Source organism: Euleptes europaea, chromosome 19, assembly GCF_029931775.1.
Source record: "Euleptes europaea isolate rEulEur1 chromosome 19, rEulEur1.hap1, whole genome shotgun sequence".
Classification (NCBI taxonomy): Eukaryota; Metazoa; Chordata; class Lepidosauria; order Squamata; family Sphaerodactylidae; genus Euleptes; species Euleptes europaea.
The window spans coordinates 26,447,313-26,471,711 of record NC_079330.1 but is presented as its reverse complement, the minus strand read 5'-3'; the positions used below and the strand labels follow the sequence as shown (position 1 = coordinate 26,471,711).

The window sequence follows — 24,399 nt, the reverse complement described above, 5'->3', positions numbered from 1 at the left end:
TCTGCTGGCAATGAGAGGACACCCAGCGGAGTTCATTTACTGCTCGTTCCTGAAGACATTCATGAGCAGTAAATTATCTTTATGGAACCATAAAGCATGGCTTTATGCCTGCTTAGTGCATTGGGTCCTACTAAATGGAAGTCTCCAAGAAGCAAAGATGGGCCTGTTCCCAAGAAAGAGGTTTGGAAAAAGGGCAGGCAACAGATGACCTCAAGCAAGACCACACTCCCAAATAAACTCTAATAGTTTTCTCTCCTTGGCAGATTGGCAAAGACCCTGCCGCCCCCGCCCCCGGCTTTCATCCTTAGCCTAAAACACAGGGCCAGCATGGTATAGTGGTTAAGAGCAGTGGTTAGGAGCAGTGGACTCTAATCTGGAGAATTGGTTTTGTTTCCTCACTCCTACATGTGAAGCCAGCTGGGTGACCTTGGGCTAGTCACAGTTCTCTTAGGGCTGTCTCAGCCCCACCTACCTCACAGGGTGTCTGCTATGGGGAGGGGAAGGGAAGGTGATCGTAAGCCGGTTTGATCCTTCCTTAAGTGGTAGAGAAAGTTGGCATATAAAAACCAACTCTTTCTTCTTCTCTCATTGCACCTCAAGTGGATCATGCCTGAGATGTTGATTTATTTAGGGAATTTTGATGCCTTCGCTCCAGATACATTGTATGCTGACTTTTACATTCTCAAAAGGGGAGTTTCGCTTCTCTGTGTCCACAACCCTCGGTGCTGAAGGCTCTTTTGCACCCGACCCTGTGGCTGCTGTCCTCAGAACACTGGAGGAAGAGTAAGCCGCCATGGGTCCATACTGGGGAGAAAGGCAGGGCATAGATGAAGAGGCACTTTCCCGGGAGCAAATCCCACTGAACACAATGGGACTTTCTTCCGAAAAGACTTGCTCCTTGTGTAATTCGGTTAAGTCTACAACGCTTAGGGCTGTTTAGCTTGGAAAGAAGGTGGTTAAGCAGAGACATGATAGAGGTCTATAAAATTATGCATGGTATGGAGTCAGTGGTCAGGGAGAAGCTTTTCTCCCTCTCTCATAATACTAGAATGCAGGGACAGCTGCTGAAGCTGGAGGGTGAGAGATTCAAAACAGATAAAAGAAAGTATTCCTTCACACAGCGTATAGTTAAATTGTGGAACTCCCTGCCCCGGGATGTGGTGATGGCTGCCAACTTGGAAGGCGTTAAGAGGGGAGTGGACATGTTCATGGAGGATAGAGCTATCCATGGCTACTAGTCAAAATGGATACTAGTCATGATGCATGCCTATTCTCTCCAGGATAAGAGGATCATGCCTGTTATATTAAGTGCTGTGGAACACAGGCAGGATAATGCTGCAGTCGTTTTGCTTGTGGGCTTCCTAGAGGCACCTGGTTGGCCACTGTGTGAACAGACAGCTGGACTTGATGGGCCTTGGTCTGATCCAGCCGGGCTTTTCTTATGTTCTTATAAGAGTGATGAATGAATGAATAAATAGAAACGACACATTAAAGTCAGGATCGGGAGTTGTTAAGTTTTAGTGATGACTTGCGACTGACTGCTTTCATAGCTGTGGTACGGTGGGCAGAGTCTAAGGCCATTCATTCCGGATTTTCTGAATCCAGCGAATGCATCAAAATGCGCAAAAACGCAGGGGAGAGTGAGGCGACCTCTGACGGAAGGAAAATGCATCCATAATCAAGGCAAAGCTTGGAAGTAGTGGGCGGGGTGACCATGAGGAAACAGCCATGCATAAATGGCCAACGCCATCAGTAGATAAATGCTGGCCAACAGATGCCGGAGGAAGGCAGCCAGGTCTGTGACTTCCCCGGGAGCTCTCCCAGGTTCTGCAGAGCTGGACCCTCATCCTGCTCCCGGCTCCCACAGCGACATGCCTCCTACTCAAGGCCAGACCCTGCTAACCTGTGCTCAGTGCCACACCAAGCCAGCTGTCAGGTTGGATTGTGTAGGAAATGGCTGTTAGGCAAATGGCCCTATGATTGGAAGGGGGTCAAACTGCCTGACCAGCCTTTTGAGCAAGCTCTACAGCTGGGATCCAGAGGGCTGCTTTAGGTATGCTCCAGAGTTTGCATGTTGTGTGTGTGTGTGTGTGTGTGTATCTATATCTATATTTATCTATATCTATCAATCAATCAATCAAATAGAATCATAGAGTTGGAAGGGACCAACAGGGTCATCTAGTCCAACCCCCTGCACAATGCAGGAAATTCACAACTACCTTCTTCCACCACACCTCCAGTGACCCCTACTCCACGCCCAGAAGATGGCCAAGATGGCCTCCCTCTCATGAACTGCCTAAGGTCATAGAAGTCAGATGGCCATCTAGCCTCTGCTTTAAAACCTCCAGGGAAGGTCACCTCCTCTCGAGGAAGTCTGTTCCACTGAGGAACCACTCAACTGTTAGAGAATTCTTCCTAATGTCTAGACGGAAACTCTTTTTATTTAATTTCAACCTGTTGGTTCTGATCCGACCTTCTGGGGCAACAGAAAACAACTCAGCACCATCCTCTATATGACAGCCCTTCAGATACTTGAAGATGGTTATCATATCAAATGTATGTGTGTATATCTATATATCTGTATGAACCAAAGGAAGATATGTGTAACTGCTCCAGCAACAGCTCTGACGTTACCTTCTGTGGTGCCAATGGGCAAAGTGGCGATGTCCAGGAATGACCTCAGGGCACTTTGGACCTGCAAATCAAAGAGATGGTTTCAAGAGCTGACTCCGCCAAGCCCCCGCTTTGCCCAGCCAGGCTCTGCTGAAGCTCCAGGGCTCAACTTGGTGAGATGCAAGAGATCTGAAAGCAGATCTCCTGAATGTCTCCAACTTAATTTATAAGCAGTCATGTTGTGTGCAAAGGGGGGGGGGATGCCCTGACCTGGATGGCTCAGGCTAGCCCGATCTCGTCAGATCACGGAAGCTAAGCAGGGTCAGCCATAGTCAGGATTTGGGTGGGAGATCCGCCAAGCCCCCGCTTTGCCCAGCCAGGCTCTGCTGAAGCTCCAGGGCTCAACTTGGTGAGATGCAAGAGATCTGAAAGCAGATCTCCTGAATGTCTCCAACTTAATTTATAAGCAGTCATGTTGTGTGCAAAGGGGGGGGGATGCCCTGACCTGGATGGCCCAGGCTAGCCCGATCTCGTCAGATCACGGAAGCTAAGCAGGGTCAGCCATAGTCAGGATTTGGGTGGGAGATCACCAAGGAAGCCCAGGGTTGCTACGAGCAGGCAGGCAATGGCAAACCCCGTCTTTTTGTCTCTTGCCTTGAAAACCCTATGGGATCACCACAAGTCGGCTGTGACTTGAGGGCACTTTACAACACACATTCACACATGCACAAACACACATGTGTTTTGCATTTGGGATGTGCTGTAGGAGAAGGCAGGGTTTAACTCTTTCCCTTCCTTGCTTTTCCCTAGATAAAAATCCTGCCCTCCCCCAGCAGTTATTATTCTAGTAGTGAACAAAAGCAGGCAACCCATCTCTCTTGGAGCGTGATTCCTACTCGAGACAGGATAAAATTCCCTCTGGCCGGCTTTGAGACACACACAGACCAGCAACTGCTTTAACAGAAATGAAAGATACTGGGAGCTCCAGCCATGGATCTCTTGGGGTGGGTCCAACTATCTTCCAGGGAGCCTTCCTCTAACCTACCTGGATCATCCTCCAACTTAACAGCCACTTGGAGGAAGGTTCCATGGGGTGGAGGTGCACCATGTCTCTTGCCTTGTTTTGTCTAGGGATATGTTCTTGTCTTCTCTTGCCAACACAGTCTGCTTGGGATTGGAAGAGTGCAAAAGTGGGCACACCTGTGAGGAACGGCGCTGATCCTGAGCCAGCAAACATCTGCCAGGTGAGGGGAATGAAAGTGGCTTCTTTTGGCACTATCTGCTTTTCTCCATCTCTGCTTTAGCACTTCCAGTAGGTCAAATGGGTGGAGGCTGGGTATAATACACATTCAGGAAAGAAAAAGCCAAGAAGGTCCAGAAAGGAATTAGATGGACCAGGGGGATATGGGTGGGGGAGTCAAAACTGTGTGGTTTGGGGGTTTAATGGACACTTGGGTAGAATTATTTTTGGTGCCGTGCTGATTTTGCTGCGTGCATGCCAATGGACAGGAAGGCTACCAATTTAATAAATATGTATTGGGCAGCAGAGCCCCTGCCCTGTTTATGTAGTTCAGCTGTTAGCTCCAAAGGCTTTGGAGGATGCAGTCATAGAATCATAGAGTTGGAAGGGATCACCAGGGTCATCAAGTCCAACCCCCTGCACAATGCAGGAAATTCACAACTACCTCCCCCCCCACACCCCTACTGACCAGAAGATGGCCAAGATGCCCTACCTCTCATCATCCTTCCCACACTGAATGGGATTTACTTCTGAGTAAACATGCCTAGGCTAGGGCTGCATGGCTCTCCCACAGCATGAGTTTACCCTTAAAGGAACCCGGCTCTTCCTTCCAATCTGTCTGCGATTTGGGCTGGCTCACAGGAGTCCTGGGGACGCCTTGATTGACACTGCAGAGAGGTGGAAGAGCTCTGTGATGTGGCTTGCATTGAGGAGAGGTGAATATTACTCTCTGCAAATAGTTGCCAACCAGGACTCTGTCAAGAGGGGACCTGGAGCTGAAAGGCCCTGCAGCAAAGGGAGACCCCAGGGGATTTGCACTGCCACCAGTCTTCTTCCTTTTCCTTCCAGGAATGTTACTCAAAGGGAAAACAAAGGGATGTCCTGATTATTGCCCTATTTACCAGCCCAAGTGGGATCTGTGAGCTGGTATCCTGCGTCCATTCTCTGAACTGCACCGCCAGGGCCTCCTTGCGCATGGCTTTCACACACTTCTTGATCTCTTCCACCTGATCTCTCTGCTGGCGCTTTTCTTTCACCAACATCTTCATCTGGGCTAGCCTGCAGGGGTACAGGGATGACTAGGGTTAGGGCAAGGTTTCTAAAGGGACATTGTTCACCCTTGGTGCCCTAAAGACAGGATGAAGGATGAGGCAGATCTCTGGTTTGATCCAGGAAAAAAAACAACGCTTCTTAAGAGCGCCATGGCGCAGAGTGGTAAGCTGCAGTACTGCAGTCAAAACTCTGCTCACGGCCTGAGTTCGATCCTGATGGAAGTCGGTTTCAGGTAGCCGCCTCAAGGTTGACTCAGACTCCCATCCTCCCGAGGTTGGTAAAATGTGTACCCAGCTTGCTGCTGGGGGGTGGGGGGTAAAGTGTAGACGACTGGGGAAGGCAACGGCAAACCACCCCGTAAACACAGTCTGCCTAGCAAACGTCGGAATATGATGTCATCCCATGACCCGGTGCTTGCAAACCTTTACCTTTTTAAGAGGCTTTACTTTGAGAGTGAGTGTGATTAAAAATTACTTGCCATCAGAGGAGTCGTGTCTCTGGTTCTGTGTGAGAAATCCTTCTGGCCACCCCTCTCATGGGGCCAGGCGATCCTCTGGCAAAAAGTGCCTTTCAGTGAGAAAGCAAAAGAAATTCTGCCCCTGCCCCATATGTGTGTCTGAACCCCAGGGCAAACGGGTGGTGGAAAGAGGGCTCAGCTGGGGAGCCGAGTGAGAATCTACTTGCTGGGGGGGCATGAGGAAAAGCTGCAGGAGGGGCTCTGCATTGGACCCTCTTTGCAGTCCCTAGAGTGTCTCAGGGAGTGCCGAGGGAGCAGCCCTTGCCATGTGGCTCAGTGAGCGGAGGGGCTGTGGCTCAGTGGCAGAGCATCTGCTTGGAAGGAAGGTCCCAGGTTCAATCCCCAGCATCTCCAGTTAGACACCTGGCAAGTAGGTGATGTGAAAGACCTCCCCCTGAGACCCTGGAGAGCCGCTGTCGGTCTGAGTAGACAATACTGACTGTGGTGGACCAAAGGTCTGGTTCAGTATAAGGCAGCTTCATGTGTTTATGTGTTCTTAACCTTTTAGGAGAGGGGCTGTGGCTCAGTGGTAGAACATCTGCTTGGCACGCAGAAGGTCCCAGGTTCAATCCTCAGCATCTCCAATTAAAGGGACTAGGCAAGTAGGTGATGTGAAAGACCTCTGCCTGAGACCCTGGAGAGCCACTGCCAGTCTGAGTAGACAATACTGACTTTGATGGACCAAGGGTCTGGTTCAGTGTAAGGCAGCTTCATATGTTCATGTGTTCTTAACCTTTTAGGAGAGGGGCTGTGGCTCAGTGGTAGAGCATCTGCTTGGCACACAGAAGGTCCCAGGTTCAATCCTCATCTCCAGTTAAAGGGACTAGGCAAGTAGGTGATGTGAAAGACCTCTGCCTGAGACCCTGAAGAGCTGCTGCCGGTCTGAGTAGACAAGACCGACTTTGATGGACCAAGGGTGTGATTCAGTATAAGGCAGCTTCATGTGTTTATGTGTTCATTACACATTGGCATCTTAAAGAAGATGCCCTTGGGACAGCGGTGCTGAAGAAGAACACCGGGAAGGGAGTCATGGGCTGCAAACCCCCTCCCTCTTGGCATCCCTCTCTCCCAAGATCTGATTACGTTTTGCACATGGGATTTTGCCACTCAGACCCACTCACTTGTGCGGTGTTGTCTCCGGCACCTGAGCTTTCAGCTCTTCGGTGACTGCCTTAATCCCTCTAAGATATGGATCTGTCGTTTCACCGCTCTCATAGGCAGGATTACGCCTCATCAGATACTCTCCTAGGAAATTAATGGGGTCAAATTTGGAGGGCTCCTCCTTCTCTGCTTCGGCTTCTAGCACCTTCTTCCTCTCTGCCACCTTTAACAGTTTCTCGACGCCGGGCACTAAAGTAGGGAGGAGCTTATCGAGCAAGTAAGCCCGAGCCTCCAGCGTCATGGCCTCTTCGTCAAACCATTCTCGGGAGAGCCCATCCGGGGGCACTTTCTTTGCTGCCTTTTCTTGCTGCTCCTTGTTCTTGTGGAGCCTGCCCACTTTGGTGTTCTGCAGGATCAAAGCCCTCGACTGCATGTTCTCGAAGAAAACGGCCTTCCACTGAGCATCCGTCCTGGGAGACAGCTCCTCGGCGCCAGCCTGCGGCCTTTGCTTTCCCCGGCCTGCCAGCTCGTCCCAGAGGGCTTTCATCTCGGAATCATCAAGTGGCTTTGGGGTCTCTTCAGCCATGCTGCACTGTGCACATGAAGAAGAAAAAAGGAACACATGTAGAGGGATTCTGGTTGTTGGGTCCATTCCCCCCCCCCTTTCTCATTATAGAAGGCCAGTTTGATGGTGTCAGTTTTTCAGGAGCTTAAGCTTAAGGAGCTTCACCCTGTGGCGCAGAGGGGTAAGCTGCGGTACTGCAGTCCAAGCTCTGCTCGTGACCTGAGTCCGATCCCAACAGAAGTTGGTTTCAGGTAGCCGGCTCAAGGTTGTCTCAGCCTTCCATCCTTCCGAGGTTGGTAAAATGAGTACCCAGCTTGGGGGGGGAGGGTAAAGGGAAGATGACTGGGGAAGGCACTGGCAAACCACCCCATAAACAAAGTCTGCCTAGTAAACGTTGGGATGTGACGTCACCCTATGGGTCAGGAATGACCCAGTGCTTGCACAGGGGACCTTTACCTTTTAAGATATGACAGACTACAAGGCCTGCCGATAAGGATTTGCCATGTGGACTCTTGGAAAGAAGGCGGTTAAGGGCAGACATGATAGAGGTCTACAAAATTATGCACGGTATGGAGAGAGTGGACAGGGAGAAGCTTTTCCCCCCTCTCTCATAATACCAGAATGCAGGGTCATCTTCTGAAGCTGGAGGGTGAGAGATTCAAAACAGATAAAAGGAAGTATTTCTTCACACAACGCATAGCTGAATTGTGGAACTCACTGCCCCCGGATGTGGCGATAGCTGCCAACTCGGCAGGCTTTAAGAGGGGAGTGGACATGTTCAGAGAAGGCTATCCATGGCTACTAGGCAAAATGGATACTTGTCATGATGCAGATCTATTCTCTCCAGGATCAGAGGAATACGCCTATGATATTAGGTGCTGTGGAGCACAGGCAGGATGCTGCTGCTGCAGTTGTCTTGTTTGTGGGCTTCCTAGAGACACCTGGTTGGCCCCTATGTGAACAGACTGCTGGACTTGAAGGACCTTGGTCTGATTCAGCAGGGCTTTTCTTATGTTCTTATGATTCTGGGTATGGCTTTTAATCCTTCTGTTACAGCAGGTGAAAAGGCAGCCGTGCCTGTTCTCACCCCCCCTTCCTGTTCTCACCTCCCTTCTCACCCTCTTTCCTTTGCTCAGGAAAGATTTAGACCATTCCAACCCATGTCCTCTGATACCAATTTCAGCCTCCAAAAGTCTTTACAACATCTCATGATCCTCCATATCAAAGGCCACTGATAGCTTATAACAGTTACAACAACAACCAAGATGCACAGCAGCTCAGCCAATCAGAATTGCTCCTTCAGCCTCACCTTCCACTCCCTTAGCACATTACTATTTTGACCCTAGGGAGGGAAGGTGGCATGGTATAGCCCAATCTCGTCAGATCTGGGAAGCTAAGCAGGTTCAGTACTTGGGAGACTTCCCAGGAAGACTCTGCAGAGGAAGGCCATGGCAAACCACCTCTGCTTCTCACTTGCCTTGAAATCCCCTTGCTGGGGTCGCCAGAAGTCAGCTGCTTGATAGTTTTTTATACATATTGATCCTAAGGATCAAGCTGTACTCGCCTTGGGAAAAATTCTGGCCTTGGACCGCTGTCAACGGCATGAGAGCAGGGCCAACATATGTGCGCGTGTGTGTGGGAGAATGGCAACTCTATATCTAACCTGAACTTTGCTTTTCTCTGAAAACTTTACCAGCAAATTGTTATCTGATTATGACACCCCTCACAGTTGCCCTTCTCTATTTCTGCTTCTCTTGGGCTTTTAATAGCAGCCTGGCATGAAGAAGTGAAAGAAATGTCTTCCTTTCCCAAGTTAGGAAAGGCATTGCCTGCTAGATTTCTGAATGTGGGGCTATTGTTCAAATCTTTGGAGCAGGGCCACTAAACCAGATCAATATCCTAGCCTCTTTTCTTTCCTGGTCACCTCCAATGTGTAAATACTTGTTTTGCTAGGGAAACAAAGGTTTCTGTTCTTACCTCTTGGATCAGCCACCAAGGAAGGAGTTTCTCCTCTGAGCGACACTGCAGATGCCTGGGAATTGAAGGAACAACCACCTGATTTTAGCTAGCAAGAAACTTACAAGGGCATCCTCCATCTCTGGCTAGGGGAACCACTCTGCAGAATTTTACTCTAGAGTATGCATTAGATGTTGCTAAGCAACAATGCCAGGTGTTGGCAGACGCCTTCTGCTGCTCACAGGAGAGATGGGTCGTCTCTTTTCATGGCAGCTGGGAATGGAGCGGGGGCATGCCTACATTTCCTTACTGCAACGGCATCACCAGGTCATCAGAATTAAAACAAAGCGAAAAAGAGAGCGGCGGAAACAGAAATGGACCGCAGCGTTGCCTTTGGTAGGAAAGTGATTGTGGGGGGGAGGAGCAGATGACAGATACATGACCCCCCCCCCCCAAGTGGAGATCATGTTAGTTATACTTTGAACAGCCTCGGGGAGCAGACATGGAGACTTGCCAAAGGCCGTGCCAAAGAGTTTTGAGGCCATAAATAGAAAATCACATGTTTTAACACACCCTTCTGAAGGGTAAAGAGACTTTGGCTGGCACATTCTGTGGGGATGAGGGGGCACAACTTCCTCAAGGACTTTTTTTTAAAAGGCTGAGTCTGTGGGGAAGAAGGAGGAAGAGGAGGAGTAGGAGTTGGTTTTTATATGCCAACTTTCTCTCAAAGCAGAACACTTAAAGCAGAATCAAACCAGCTCACAATCACCTTCCCTTCCCTACAACAGACACCCTGTGAGGTCGGTGGGGCTGAGAGAGCTCTAATGGAGCTGTGACTTGCCCAAGGTCACCCAGCAGGCTTCATGTGGAAGAGTGGGGAATCAAACCCCGTTCTCCAGATCAAAGTCCACCACTCCAAATCACTCTTAACCACTACACCACGAAGGCTCCCACACATACAGCTGGTTTGGAAGCCTTATTTCTCATTCTTCGATAGACAATGACAGGGTCCAAAACACAATTCCCCCCCACACACACACACCTAACCTCCATGCATCAGCACAAACTGCTATAGAAACTCCTTGTTTTCAAGTGTAGCCAGCTATGTGGTGGGAGGTGGGGGTCTCCTCTGGGAAAAGCACGTCTCATTCCCCCTTCCCGCTGGCCATGCAAAACCGATGATGGACCTTGCTGGTGAAAGCAGTCTTTGCTACAATGTGCTGGTGTGAGCTTGCAGAAACTCAGAATATTCCTCTGGAAACCTCATACCCTATTGCACCGGTGCGTGCTATGGCTTCCTGTAGCACCGGCAGAATGTGGCATGGGCACCACAGATGCATGGCTGACTTTGCTCACCGCATGGTTCACAGATGCTCAATAACAGAATCCTCAGAAAGGCCTTCACTTCCCTTCACTTTTCTGAAGTACACCTTCAGTTACTAACCTAAGCTTAGCTCAGACCAACGTAATTGTCCCAGAAACCCTGGGAAATGCAGTTCTACTGAGGGTTGAGGCCGCTGACTACCCCAGGGGCTCAGTTAGGATTGCCAACTTCCAGGTAATTAACAAACAAAAAAGAACACCTCTGTACAATTACCCAATGGGTTTAGAAATCAGTACAGACACTGACATTAGTAAAATGCAATATCTATTGAAAGTGAATCGAACTATTATACAAAGCATACATACAACATAACATCCTAAGCTAACGATTGCTTGCCACAAATACAATAGGATGTAATATGATGAAATGTCCACATGGATCACATTTAAATCATTGGATTCCAATCTTCAAACTCCACAGTAGAAGGGGATATGGCTGTTTCGATGGCCATTTAACTCAGGACATATAGCCGGTGGCTTTTACACCATAAGGAGGCAGTCATCTGCTGTTAGTAAAAGGGGAAAGCTGGAAGAGAAGAACTCACAGAGCAGGGATTAGAAGTGGGACTGAAGAAGACTTCAAAACGGCCGTACCCCCTTCTACTGTGGAGGCTTTGCTCTCCTCTTCTATTATTGGAATAATATTCTGGCTGAGTTATCATAAATGGACAAGTTTGAAGATTGGAATCCAATGATTTACATGTGATCCATGTGGACATTTCATCATATTACATCCTATTGTATTTGTTGCAAGCAACAGTTAGCTTAGGATGTTATGTTGTATGTATGCTTTGTATAATAGCTTGATTCACTCTCAATAGATTTTGCATTTTACTAATGTCAGTGTCTGTACTGATTTCCAAACCTCCAGGTAATAGCAGAAGATCTTGCGCTATTACATCTGATCTCCAGCCGATAGAGATCACCTGGAGAAAAGGGCTGCTTTGGCAATTGGACTCTATGGCATTTGAAATCCCTCCCCTCCCCAAACCTCGCCTCCTCAGACTCTGCCCCAAAAACCTCCTGCCGATGGCAAAAGGGGAACCTGGCAACCCTAGGCTCAGTCTGGCCACCATGATAGCTCCTGAGCCCCAGAATCTCCCCTCCCCATTGTAAATAACAGATGCTAAGGCAAAGGTGAAGGGCAACAATGCTGCATCTTGCTGACTGCATGAGGCAAGAGAGTTAAAGAGCCTCATCTCAGTGGGTGAAGCCAACATGAGTAGCCCTATAGGCCTTCTTCAATTAATAGGGTTGCCAGCTCCAGGTTGGGAAATACCTGGAGATTTAGGGGCAGAGCCAGAGGAGGGCGGGGTTTGGGGAGGGGAGGGACTCCAATGCCATAGAGTCCAATGGCCAAAGCAGCCATTTTCTCCAGGTGAACTGATCTCTATCAGCTGGAGATCAGTTGTAATAGCAGGAGATCGCCAGCTAGTACTTGGAGGTTGGCAACCCTATAGAGTAAATATAAAACGCATAATAAAAATGAGTTGTGGACTAGGCCTCAAAAGACCTCTGAGAGAAAAGGCAAAGCACCTCACAGAGCAACTATCCCCACTGATCTTTTTGGAGAAAGCCAAACTGGTTGCAATACAAATGATTAGGGTTGCCCCTCCACGTTAGGACATACTGGAGATTTGGGAGGGGTGGAGCCTGGAGAGGGCAGGGTTTGGGGAGTGGGGGACCTCAGCAGGGTATAATGCCTTAGATACCACCCTCCAAAGCAGCCATTTTCTCCAGAGGAACTGGTCTTGGTTGACTGGAGATCAATTGTAATAGCGGGAGATCTCCAGGTGCCACCTGGAGGTTGGCAACCCTACATATGATCCAGCCAGCCATTAATCTTCCCACATTTTCTCATCTTGCTCTTATTTCAAGGACCTCGGGAAAGTATGCATGGTTGTCCAGTCCCTTATTTTGTCCCCACAACAATGCTGTGAGGTAGGTCAGACGGAGAGACTGGCCCCCAAGCCACATGGTGATCTTGATCGCTGAGTGGTGACTGAAACACAGTACTCCCCAGTTTTAGTCCAACGCTCTAGCCACTCTAAATACATTTCTCATGCGCCGTTGGCAAAGCCTGTGGGCGGAGTTCACACACGTACACCCTGCTTACCCTTCTGTGTTTACTTCTCTTCTACGTGCTCCCTTTTTAAAAAATGTGCAAACCTGCAAATTCTCTTGCTGCTCTTGGCTGTTCCTTCTGCACATTTTACTGGCTTCCCATATTTTAAAATTTAAGAAAAAAAATACAGAATGTTCTCAAATATCATTGGAATTCCTGACCATCCAGCCAAGAAATGTACTGTATATACTGTAACTGGCTTGACGTGGACAGAAAATAGTTGTTTGTGGTCAAGTATACTGAGAGCAATTGGAGCACAGACTCCTTTTTTCTGGGGTGTGTGTGTGAAGGAACTTTGGGAAGGTCGGCTGTAACAGCTGAGGCTGATTCGAGTCAGCCACAAAACTGCCATGGCCTTATGTAGCACTTGAATGTTATTTGGATGTAGCTCCGTGTGTTATTTCCCCCCAGAGACCCAGCAGTACTGGAACAAACCCAGGGCCAGCAGCAAAAAGCCAACGCTGTCAAATTTCATTGGAATAATTCATATGCTCCTGTACCTTTAACAGAAAGAAGTGGGAAAAGCTCCCCCTGGGGGCCAGGAGAGGGTGGTGGAAGTGAAATTGGCACACTGGGGAAGGAGCAAAAGAGACAGGGGTGGGGAACCAGGTTGAAGCAAGATCAGTTTGCTCATCGCACCTTTTACGCTCTCCTCCCTTCCAAGTGCTCAGAGTGGCACACTTTGTCCTCATGCCAAGCCGTGAAACAGGCTAGGCGCAAAGAGAAGGGCTGGTCCCACAGGGAGCTTTCAGGGAAGAGTGCGAATTCGAACCTTGTTCTGGAACCCCGGTTCTAGTCTGGAATTCTAACGGCTGCAATATGCTGGACCATGGTTTGTTAGCCACTTGGCTGCCAATGCACACGAGTGCCAGGCAAAAGAGTGCTGCTAGTGTGCGAGAGGGGAGTAAATAAGTGAAATAATGAGCAGCTCTTCTGGGCCCCTCCCCCAATAAATTATCCTCTCAGACAGGGGCACTCTGTGTCTCTGAATGAGTCACTGCTTTCGACTTGTCTCCTCCAGGAGACCTTCTCCTGGGGCCCAGTAATCGTGGTGCATCTTTGCATTGAATGTGCCTGGAAGATGCTGACTGGAACAATAATTTCTGTTGCTGAGACGCAGCACTCTGAAAGGAGACTACTTTGATTTCCCCTCTCTTTGGGGGTAATTATTTAGGTTAAAAAAAATAAGGTTTCCACTTGCCAAGGGTAGCATTCCTAGCCAACTACACTGTGTTGTTGTTGGTCCTCCCTTTGTCCACTAGGGGGCCGTTGGGAATGCATTTGTGGATGAGCGGCCAATCTATGACTACGTGCCATACTTGCCAAATAGAACCTCCATGTTCAGAGACAGTGTATCTTTGAGTAGCAGACACTGTGGGGACAAACAACAGAGCAGATCTGCCTTCATGCTCTCTGCCTGCGCTTGACTGGCCATCATTGCCAGGCTAGACTGACCTTGGTCGGAGCCAATAGGCTCATAAAAAGATCCAAGGAATTGCCAGCACATGGGCCTGCTTTTCCTGCACCTGTGAGAGCCAGCGTGGTGTAGTGGTTAAGAGTAGTGGTTTAGAGCGGTGGACTCTGATATGGAGAACCGGGTTTGATTCCCCACTCCTCCACATGAGCGGCGGACCCTAATCTGGTGAACCGGGGTGGTTTCCCCACTCCTGCAAATGAAGCCAGCTGGGTGACCTTGGGCTAATTACACTCTCTCAGCCCCACGAACCTCACAGGGTGTCTGTTGTGGGGAGAGGAAGGGAAGGTGATTGTGAGCCAGTTTGATTCTTCCTTAAGTGGAAGAGAAAGCATATAAAAACCAACTCTTCTTCTTCAACAGCAGTCCATTCCATAGAAATTTAAAACTTTGACCATCGGTCCATCTCCATGCCCTGAAGTTTCATCTGCTCTGTCTGGGGCTGCTGCCAAAGGCACAGGAGAACAGCCAGGGGGAAAGGAGGCCAATACCTTTTGGGGCACAGATGTAAAAAAAAAAAAAAAAAGACAGCTGCCATCTGCCCCCATGGTGTAACTGATTCTGTCATTGCTTAGCCCCTGCCAGGGTTTATTCTACCAACAGAGACGGTGAAACCCTCTGGGAGAGAGCTATATCATTCCTGTGTTTTGTACAGCATACTGCAGTCACACATTCAACAGGAAGTCCTGGAGTCCACAAGCGGGTTCCTCTAGAATGGAAAGAAGGGGAAAAGTCACCACCAGTTGCTGCTCCCTTCTCTGCGGTGCTTGGGAAATGTCTACCTTCTCGGTATCTCTAAGGATCTGGAGATTCCAGCTCACAAGTAGGTTTGTGTTTAGGACTGCCGATTTTTTCTTTTTCCACACAAGGCTCAGGGCCGAATTAAGACCTTTAGAGGCCCTAAGCACTTAAAAGGTGTTGGTGCCCCCATATATATGTAAAATAATATTAAATTATTTAATAATTTAAAAAATATATATAGAGAAAGAGAGCCTAGTGTGATTATTCTCAGTTCCCACTTCTTCTCTATCCTTGTTTTTTTAAAGGATAAGAGTAAAAATTGTGATGTTTTGTTTTGTGAATTACTGTATTTATATAATTTTTTCATTTATTGTGGGGGGCCCTATTTGTGGACCATGGTTCAGCTGCACCATTTGCAACTTTGCACCATATGGTCCATGGTAAATCCGGCAATGGGAAATTTCTGCAGTGGTTAATCCAGCCCTGACAAGGCTCCTAAACTTTTTACAGTTGGGGGACAGATGAGGTTCTCCTTGGCTGCAGTGATGCCATAAGCATGCCAAGGATTCTGGACACAGCACCAGCCACAAACAACAGGCAGGGAAACTTCACCTAAAGAAGAGCCCTGCTGGGTCAGACTGATGATTTGTCTTGTCCCACATCTTGTTTCTTCCACACTGGCCAAGCAGATAGCTCAAAAGGCCCATGGTGGGGCCCCAGAAAGGCCTCCCCTTGTTGCTGTCTTCCAGCAACTGGCTTTTGGAGGTACACTGCCTCCAAACATGGAGGTTCCATTCAGGCAACAAGGCTAACCGCCACCAACGGAGGTCTCTTCCTCCATGAATTTATCAAATCACCTTTGGAAACCCACTAAGCTAGTGGCCATCACTATGGGTTCGAACAATTTGTTTAGCTGCCGCTTCAGAAAACTGCTGCAGGTGCCAATATCCTGTGGCAGCGAGTTCCAGAAAGCAATTGTGCAAAGAGGTGCCGTCTGCGGAATTCCTTACCTGCTGCTTTTTAAAAAAAAAAAAGCTGCAAGCTCTTCGCCAGATGATAAAAACAAAATACAAACAGGGCGATCGTTAGCGCCCCACTTTTGAAAGCATAACTAGGGAAAGAGCGCGGGGAGGCTTGTAACTTCAAGGCGGTCGCGCAAGGGTTAAAATACTGCGGGAGCAGTATCTGGGGGCGGGGCCCGCCGGTGACAGGTGGCGCAGGCGCGCACGCGCCTCATTGTGCCCGGCCGGCCCAACCCCGACGCGCCTCAGTCGGCGAGAGACCGTTGGTGGGAGAGGAGCTGCCGCCGTTGACGCTCTCTGCCGCCATCCCCCCCCCTCCCTCTCTTCCCCTCCGCCCGCTCCGCGACCCCCGCCATGGAGTAAAGGTTCCCGGCAGGCCGGCTGGGGAGGCCCCGCCGCGCCCCGATGGCTCTGGTGACGGTGCAGCGGTCGCCTACCCCCAGCGCCACCTCCAGCCCCTGCGCCTCGGTGAGTGTCTGCCGTGAGGAGAAAGCGCACGGGCGCTCCGGATTCCGGCCCGCGCTTGTGCGCATGCGCTGCTCCTCTCGCGACCGCCTCCCCCCTTTTTTTCTCCTCAGCATTTTGTCCCCCCTCCCCTACCGTCCAAGTGCCTTTCTCCGGGCCTGCATTGACAGCTGCAGGAAACAGTTCATTCATTCATTCATTCCTCCCCTTTCTTCTCTCCCCCGCCACGAGGTTAGGGTCTGTGTGATATTACAGCCTGAATATGTGTATTTTTCTCTCTATTTAATTAACAATTAAAAGAATGGGTCGGGGGGGATTTCCTCTGTTTTCCCAAAGATTTTTTAAAATTGTAGCTTCGTCCATTTTCTTGCATAATTATGATTTCCTTTTCTTTTTAATGGTGTAATTTGATGATCTCCCAATTATCTGTTCCTCTGTATGTATCTTGCGGAAATATATTTTGATCTGGCCCTGATGTGTGCTTATTTTGGCACAAAAAAGAGTACAGCTGCTGTGGCAAGGGTTAAATGGCTAGCCTTACAACTAGGAAGAGAGCCCCCTTTTAGAATCCTGAGGGAGGGAGAAGGAGGATGACAGTTGAAAGGTGACAGACTGTTAGTGCAATGGCTGGAGCAGAGGGGACTTTTGTTATGAAGTCTCAGGAGAGGTTTTTATTGTTAAATATAGTAGTGAATTTTTTTTTTAATGTTTAGGGTATGTGGCTCTATAGAGTGAGTACAATTAATGTAAATGGCTGAGAAGAATGTATGAAGAATCTTGTGGATGCAAACTTGAGAATCAATCCGCTTGTTTTTGTTGCTAGCAGAGTTATTAGTAACATAGTTACAATGTTTACAATACAATATTTGTATACAATACATTTACAATACAATATCTGATATGTGTTTTTCCATAATAAATTGTTTATTTTAAAGAATTTTATTATTTATTCAGTTACTTGCTTAAAACCCTAACTTTCTCCCCAATGGGGACCCAAAGCAACATACATTATTCTCCTCAACCACCCTGTGAGATAGGTTAGGCTGAGAGTATGTGACTGGCCCAAGGTCACCCAGTGAGCTTTCATGGCACGAGTGGGGATTTTAGCCTGGGTTTCCCAGATACTAGTCTGACACTTTTAACCTTCCATGATTATTGCCCATGTACTTTAGAGTTTACAATAAGCTTAAGTAAAAAACCCTACAGTCACCATAAGTCAACTGTGACTTGATGGCCAAAAAAAAGCAGCTATTGTATACTCCTCAAAGGTGTGGTTTAAAAAAAAGCTCTCTGATAGCAACAGGAATGAGGTAGGTGGAGTCAATAAAGAATCCCAGTTGGATCCACTGCTTGCATGGAAGAGGCAAGCACAGACTTTTCTAGGTGCAACTGTTTTGCCGTAGGCTAAAATTTAAAAGGTCTTGAATGGACCAGGAAAAAAAGAGCTTTTGGTCACTCCCTGTCAATTGACTAGCAAAGTGCTAAGCATATCCCAAGTCACTTCATGACTGCCATGTGCCCTCACTTTCTTATGCCTCTGGGTTTGGCAGCCTCTCCCTGTGGCCGAACAGAAAGTAAGTCCTTTACTTCCCTTGGAAACGGAAAACAAAGAGCTAGTCTTGGCTTTCTTCTATCACCTGGGAGTAGGAGGTATCACTAAGAAGGAAGCACCTTTGAGCTAGATGTGGACAGAATTGAGATGTGGACAGAATCGAGTGGGTGCAGAGGAGAGCGGCGAGGATGATCAGGGGCCTGGAGACCAAGCCCTTTGAGGAAAGGCTGAGGGACTTGGGAATGTTTAGTCAGGAGAAGAGGAGGTTGAGGGGGGACATGATTGCTCTCTTGAAGTATTTGAAGGGCTGTCACTTAGAGGAGGGCAGGGAGCTGCTCCTGTTGGTAGCAGAGGATAGGACTCGCAATAATGGGTTTAAATTGTGGGCGGAAAGGTACCAGATGGATATTAGGGGAAAAATTTATAGTAAGAGTAGTTCAACAGTGGAATCAGCTACCTAGGGAGGTGGTGAGCTCCCTCTCACTGGCAGTCTTCAAGCAGAGGCTGGACAAGCACTTGTCAGGGATGCTCTAGGCTGATCCTGCATAAAGCAGGGGGTTGGACTAGATGGCCTGTATGGCTCCTTCCAACTCTATGATTCTATGAGTTCCCACTCAGAAACAGTTGCCACAGTTTTAGTAGGATGCTTGGCTTAGAGCCTATCAGCATTTTGTGATTGGCACTGCACACATTATAGGCATTTTAAAAAGCCAGGTTTTCACCAGTTTCCTACAACTTAGAGTGTGACTAGTTTCCTTAGGAAGTGAGCCCCACAATGAGGGGCCACCATCAAGAGAACCCTTTTTCTTGTAGCCACCCATCTCACTTTAGAAGGCTGGGGAGTGTTCATGTGTCCCTTGATTAGGGCTTTCTTGGAAGGTCTTAACATATATAGGGTAGCACATATTTTCACCCATGCATTATTACTGCGAACAACTCAGTTTAAGTAAAAAGGCATAGGGTTGCCATCTCAGGCTGTGAGAAAATTTACTCTGGGCACAGCCAAAAATGCATCTAAAATTGTAGATTGTGTAGTTTCTTAATCAGTGGTATTATTTATTCAGTAGAATGAACACTTCAGTAGGTTTGAGCTTTTAAAATGTCCTCAAGTTGTCCCTGCATCTTCTCATTAAAAAAAACGTATGATGACCTTCGATCTGTTTTGAATTTTAAGGATTCCATTTTTCACCTGCCTGTCTGCAGGGTCCTTTGGGGACGTTAGACGAAGGGTCCTCTGTGCATATTTATTTAAAATATTTCTATGCCGCTTTTCAGAGTCCTGCTTGGCTCAGATGCTTGTAAAAGAAGGGCACTGTCACAGATCAGCATGTCAGGCCTGCTTCTTAATGCTGCTGGGGGTGATGTGGTGGTGCTTTTGAGAGAAGCTCTGAGATGGACTGGTAAATGCAGCACTTCTTAAGCTAGGGTCCATAAGTGTACTCCAGAGGTTCTGCGAGCCCTTTGTAAGGGCAGTGAGCCCTTCTCATGCCCATCTGGGTAATGCAAAAATGGAGCCCTCTCAGATTTCTAGAAATGATGATGGGGACTCTCTGCCACCGGGGGGGTGGGGGGGTGGGGAGAGGGGATGGAATCAGCTTTCCCCATATTTTGAAGAGTGCACGCCCATGTGCACTGGCCTTAGAGCACTAGCCAGAACTTACTGATTGGTTGCTGGGATCCAGTAGGAACTCTTAATTGGCCAAAGGGCACCAAGGAGGTAGGGTCCTAATGCAGTTGTCATCCTTACTTGAATTATGAAATTGAACAGATTTTTCACTCTGTTTTCCATTGCAAAGGACTTTGTCACAAAACATCCATAGACAGTAAGAGCCAGTTGTGGAAGTTCAGGTTTTGTGGTGCTGGCTTTTTCTGTTTCTATGGCCAATTATGCATGGGAGGGTTTGCCTTGGATTTGCCGCTCTCTAGATGCACATTTTTCCCATCTGAATTCTCAAAACTCAAAAATGAGCCCCCATGCAGAGTTTTGGGAATTTGGATGGGGAAAATGTGCATCTAGAAAGCGGCAAATCCAAGGCAAAACCTCCCATGCATAAGTGGCCTATGGGAGTCTTCCAGACCCCTTCCCACTACTGTTTGACTGGCCTCAACTGAGAAGTTATTGACCAGTAGCTAAATGTCTTGCCCTCTCCATCACAAAGTTCCTTTTAGCCATGGGGTGAAATTGATTTGAACTTGAGTCAAGACGGGTACAGACAACACAACCATTTTTTTAAACTGCTTTTAAAGTGTGGCTGATGTTGTTCTCCCTGTAGTGTTTTGAGATAAGGCGAATGGGGGGACCTGTGAAGACCCACAGGGGGCATCTTAGTTTCCCCCTGTATCCTTTCCCCCCACACTATTTCCTCTTTCTTTCCCCCAGCAAACACATAGCCTGTCCTGCTTCCCTGCTTCCTTCTGTTCCTCCCATCCATCTACTTCTGTTCGCTCTGCCGTTTTCAGCCTCCCTTCCCTGCCCCAGACAGCCGCCCCCTTTTTCTTCTCTCCACCAACCTAACTACCTCTTTCTGCCCCAATTTCAGGTTCTCCTCTCCCCTTTCCATGCTTCCTTCCCTCTCTTCTATCTTTTACCTTTTTTCAGTTTCTTACCCGCCTCTCCCATGACTGACAGAAACAAAGACTTGGAAGGTTTGGCAATATTGTTGTGGTTGCTGGAAACTTCTCAAAATGGCCACCAAGATCTCAGAAGCTGGTTCGTGATATCTTAGTGGGTATTTATTTCATAAAGCTACAGAATTTCTATTATACAAGGGGTTAACCCCACAGAATATGATTTTTGTTTTTAGATTTCAGGTTATTCTGCAAACGTGGGAATTCTCTTGGGTTTATAGAAAAATCTCCCCCTATTTGTTTCTGGCCCCATTGTGTGTAATTATTGATCCACACTGTAGGTGCTGGTTCAGAATTAGGTATAACAAGTGGGGAATCTTGCAAGAACTTGAGAGGGGACTTCATTTCCCCCTGATCCCCCTCCCCAACACTATTTCCTATTTCACTCCTCCTGGCAGCTCTCCTATCCCCTTCCATCGCCCTGCTGTCCTTGCCACCCACCAACCAACCTTTTATCTGTCCCACATTCTTCAGCTTTATTCTCTGCTTTTCTCTCCAGTAGTGACCCAATGCAGCATCCATCATTCACCTCTTTTCCATTTTATCCTCACAACAACCGGGTGAGGTAGGCTATGCTGAAAGTGTGACTATCCCAAGGTCACCCAGCAGGCTTTCCTGGAACAGTGGGGGTTTGAATCTATTCTAACAACTACACCGCACTGGCTCTCAGCTTTCCTTTCTTCCCTCCCCTGTCAGCCTTTCCCTGGGAAAGTCGGGCCAAGTTTTAAAAAGTCATGCAGTAGCAAGTCACCCAGGTGAGTTGTGTGATCATCATCGCTAGACCATGCCAAGTTGTATGAGTTGTGTGGTGGCTGCTGCTGGACCTAGAAGAGTTGTGTGGCATCAAGTTATCTGGTAGGCACTGCTGGCCCCGGGTGAGTCATACAGATTGAACAGTAGTGAGTAACCCAGATGAGTTGTGCGATGACTCCTGTTACTTAGAGTAGCTAAGTGGTTGATGCTGGGCCTGGGTGAGTGGTGTAAGTCATGTTGTTGCTGTAACTCCTGACCCCAATGAGTCCTGCCTCCAAGGCAGGGGGAAAGAAGCAGGGGTGGATTAGGAGGCCAAAACAGCCCTTGCCTTTTATGGCAAGGCCCCTGCCTTTTATGAACTTGAAATAAATAAAAAAGGCTTGAAGGCAATATTATTGTGGTTGCCTAACAACCACCAAAATGGCCATTGAGATCTCAGAGGGCTTTCATTTCTTAAAGCTGCAGGTGCTGTTTCTATTGTTTGGTGGTGGGGGTTAAACTCCTCAATGCATTTTTTAGATTTCAGATTTTTCTACAAACCTGGGACTTTTCTAAGGTATGTAGAAATATCTGTCTTGTCTGTTCATGACCCCAATCTGTGGATTTAAGGATCCACACTCTGTTTCACAGTTCAGAATAAGATATAATAAATGATTATTTATCATTTATTATAAGCATCCATGGTGCATATGTGACTTGCAGTGCACTTTAAAATGGGACTGTCTGGTGGGTGAGGGAGGAAGGGAGGGCTTAAACATCCATGAAAAAAATCAGAATGAGGGTCCTTGGGTTGCTAAAGTTAGAGGACAGCTGAACGAGGGTCTACTTATAATAAGCATGAAACATCGTTAAGGGGGTTGAGGTTGCCTCTAGCTTGTCTTGCTCACTTGAGCCACTGGGAAGCCTTTACTCACTAGGCACCCTTTGGTAGTAAGAATGCTTTCATTGTGTATCCTACTACCTTCTGCCTGGGGGTTGATAGGTATAGATGACCTCTTAGCCCTATCTAACTGCTTTCCAAACAGCTTTATCCTGATCTGTTCCTTTCCCCCTTTTTGACTTTTGACCTTATGATTGATATCATGCATTTTCAGTGCTTTGTGTATGTTGCCTCTGTAGTGCTTAGAACAGCCCTATAAGAAAGTCCAGTATTGCCAGCAATCACAGATAGGCAGGCTTATTTTATTTTATTTATTTTATTCAGTTTACACATACACACACAACAATTAAAACATAAGTTAAAACACAGGATTAAAACACGTACAATTTAGAAGGTCACCTAATTTTACGTTCCACAGTAAATGTTTTTCCTAAGGTGAGGAGAGGCCATCAGGGTCATACACAGAAGGTCAGTGAGCTAATCTGATTTCAGTCATTAAGGGGTAAGGGATAGGGGAAGCCAGCGACTTATAATCTATTTTATGTGAGTCTTATAATCTATTTTAGCTTATACAGTGTTGCTGCCTCAACCATATACCTGGTGGAACATCTCCACCTTACAGGCCCTGTGGAACTCAGTTAAGTCTCATTGAGCTCAGGTCTCATTCAGCAGAGTTCCACCAGGCTGGGGCCAGGAGCCAAAAAAGCCGTGGCCCTGGTTGAGGACAGCTGGACAGTCAGGGGGCCAGGGACCGCCAATAAATTGTTCTCTGAAGAGTGTAAGGCTCTCGGGGGGGGGGGGGGTGTATATCGGGAGAGACAGTCCCGCAGATACAAATTTATGATCACATTTATAATCCGCCCTTCCCAGCCAAGACCGGGCTCAGGACGACTCACATAAAATAGATTATAATATAAAAAAATGTGAAAACAATTAAAACCAGAGTTAAAAATCAGCCTGTACAGTCACTAACCTACATCCAAGAGGAGCCACTAATGTGAAATATGGCCACAGCGAAAAACCTGCTGCATTCCACATCCCCCCAAAATAGGATGATTCCAGGGGTGGGTGAGCAGGGTAGGGAGGCCAGCATTGATGGAAACCAACCGTAGCTGGCCTCAGCCATAGGCTTGGTGGAATAGCTCTGTCTTGCAGGCCCTGCGGAAATCCCGGAGGTACCAAACCATTTAAGGTTTTGAAAGTAAGCACCAGAACCTTGAACTTGATCCGGCATTCAACCAGGATGCTGAGACTGAGAGAGAATTGCTTGAGAATTGCTTGACTGTGGCCACCTGGTGACTGTGTGGCTAAGGAGAGATTTAAGCCGTGACCGTCCTGGCTCACATCTCATTTTCTTAACCAGTGTGCTGTAATGATCCTGAAATGCAAGGCACACTTCCAAAAGCTGTTATCACCCGATCCCACTCAAGACAGTGCTGTGGTCATAAGTGCCCCTTTAGCTTTCCTTTCAGAGCCGTTCCTGAGAGATGATGATCCTATTAGCAGGGCCATTGAATTCCGCTTGAGCAGGCCCGCCTTCAAGATGGATGTGTTGTGTTCATCGCCTTTTGTCTCCCATGTGCGCATCATTCGTTGGTATCTAATATCGTGTGACCTCTTGGTTTTCAGCGGTCCACTCCGTCAGGGCATTCTGGGATGTAGAAATCCAGTTGCTGTGAGCACTCTGCTGAATTTGGTTTGGATTCTGAAGATATTCTGGGGGCTTCTCGGGGGCCCTCTGAGCAGTCAAGTATAAAGTGTGGGCCTAATAGGAGCGAACTGAGGGAACATTTGTAGGTGGGGAGTTAGCACTGTTAGCACCCCCACCCATTTACCCGTATGCCCCTTTTGTTCTTAAATGCATCGAGGAGGGGGAGAGGTACAGATCTGCTGGTGTTGTGTGTAGCTTAGGGTTGCCAGGTCCCTCTTCATCACCAGTGGGAGGTTTTTGGGCAGAGCCTGGGGTTTGGGGAGGGGAGGGACTTCAATGCATGCCATAGAGATAGCTAGCATGGTGTAGTGGTTTGGAGTGATGGACTCTGATCTGGAGAACCAGGTTTGATTCCCCACTCCTCCACATGATCTGCGGAGGTTAATCTGGTGAACTGGATTTGTTTCCCCATTCCTACACACGAAGCCAGCTGGGTGACCTTGAGCTAGTCACATTCTCTCAGCCCCACCTATCTCACAGGGTGTCTGTTGTGGGGAGGGGAAGGGAAGGTGATTCTAAGCCGGTTTGAGTCTCCCTTACGTGGTAGAGAAAGTCGGCATATAAAAACCAACTCTTCTTCTTCTAGAGTCCAGTTGCCAAAGCAGCCATCTTCTCCAGAG

General features: G+C 47.9%; 2 protein-coding genes across 2 annotated transcripts in view; one reads left to right on the top strand and one right to left on the bottom strand.

Annotated features, from left to right (window-relative positions):
- Positions 1 to 7,110, bottom strand: part of EFCAB5 (EF-hand calcium binding domain 5) — a 69,359-nt gene extending 62,249 nt beyond the window's left edge. Inside the window, exons 1-3 of the mRNA XM_056865010.1 lie at positions 6,545 to 7,110; positions 4,756 to 4,912; positions 2,635 to 2,695 (exon numbers count right to left, since the gene is read on the bottom strand). Coding sequence (XP_056720988.1) covers positions 2,635 to 2,695; positions 4,756 to 4,912; positions 6,545 to 7,110 — 784 coding nt within the window. The remainder of the gene's footprint in view (positions 1 to 2,634; positions 2,696 to 4,755; positions 4,913 to 6,544) is intronic.
- Positions 7,111 to 16,005: 8,895 nt separating this feature from the next.
- Positions 16,006 to 24,399, top strand: part of SSH2 (slingshot protein phosphatase 2) — a 141,891-nt gene continuing 133,497 nt past the window's right edge. Inside the window, exon 1 of the mRNA XM_056865375.1 lies at positions 16,006 to 16,258. Coding sequence (XP_056721353.1) covers positions 16,196 to 16,258 — 63 coding nt within the window. The 5' untranslated portion in view covers positions 16,006 to 16,195. The remainder of the gene's footprint in view (positions 16,259 to 24,399) is intronic.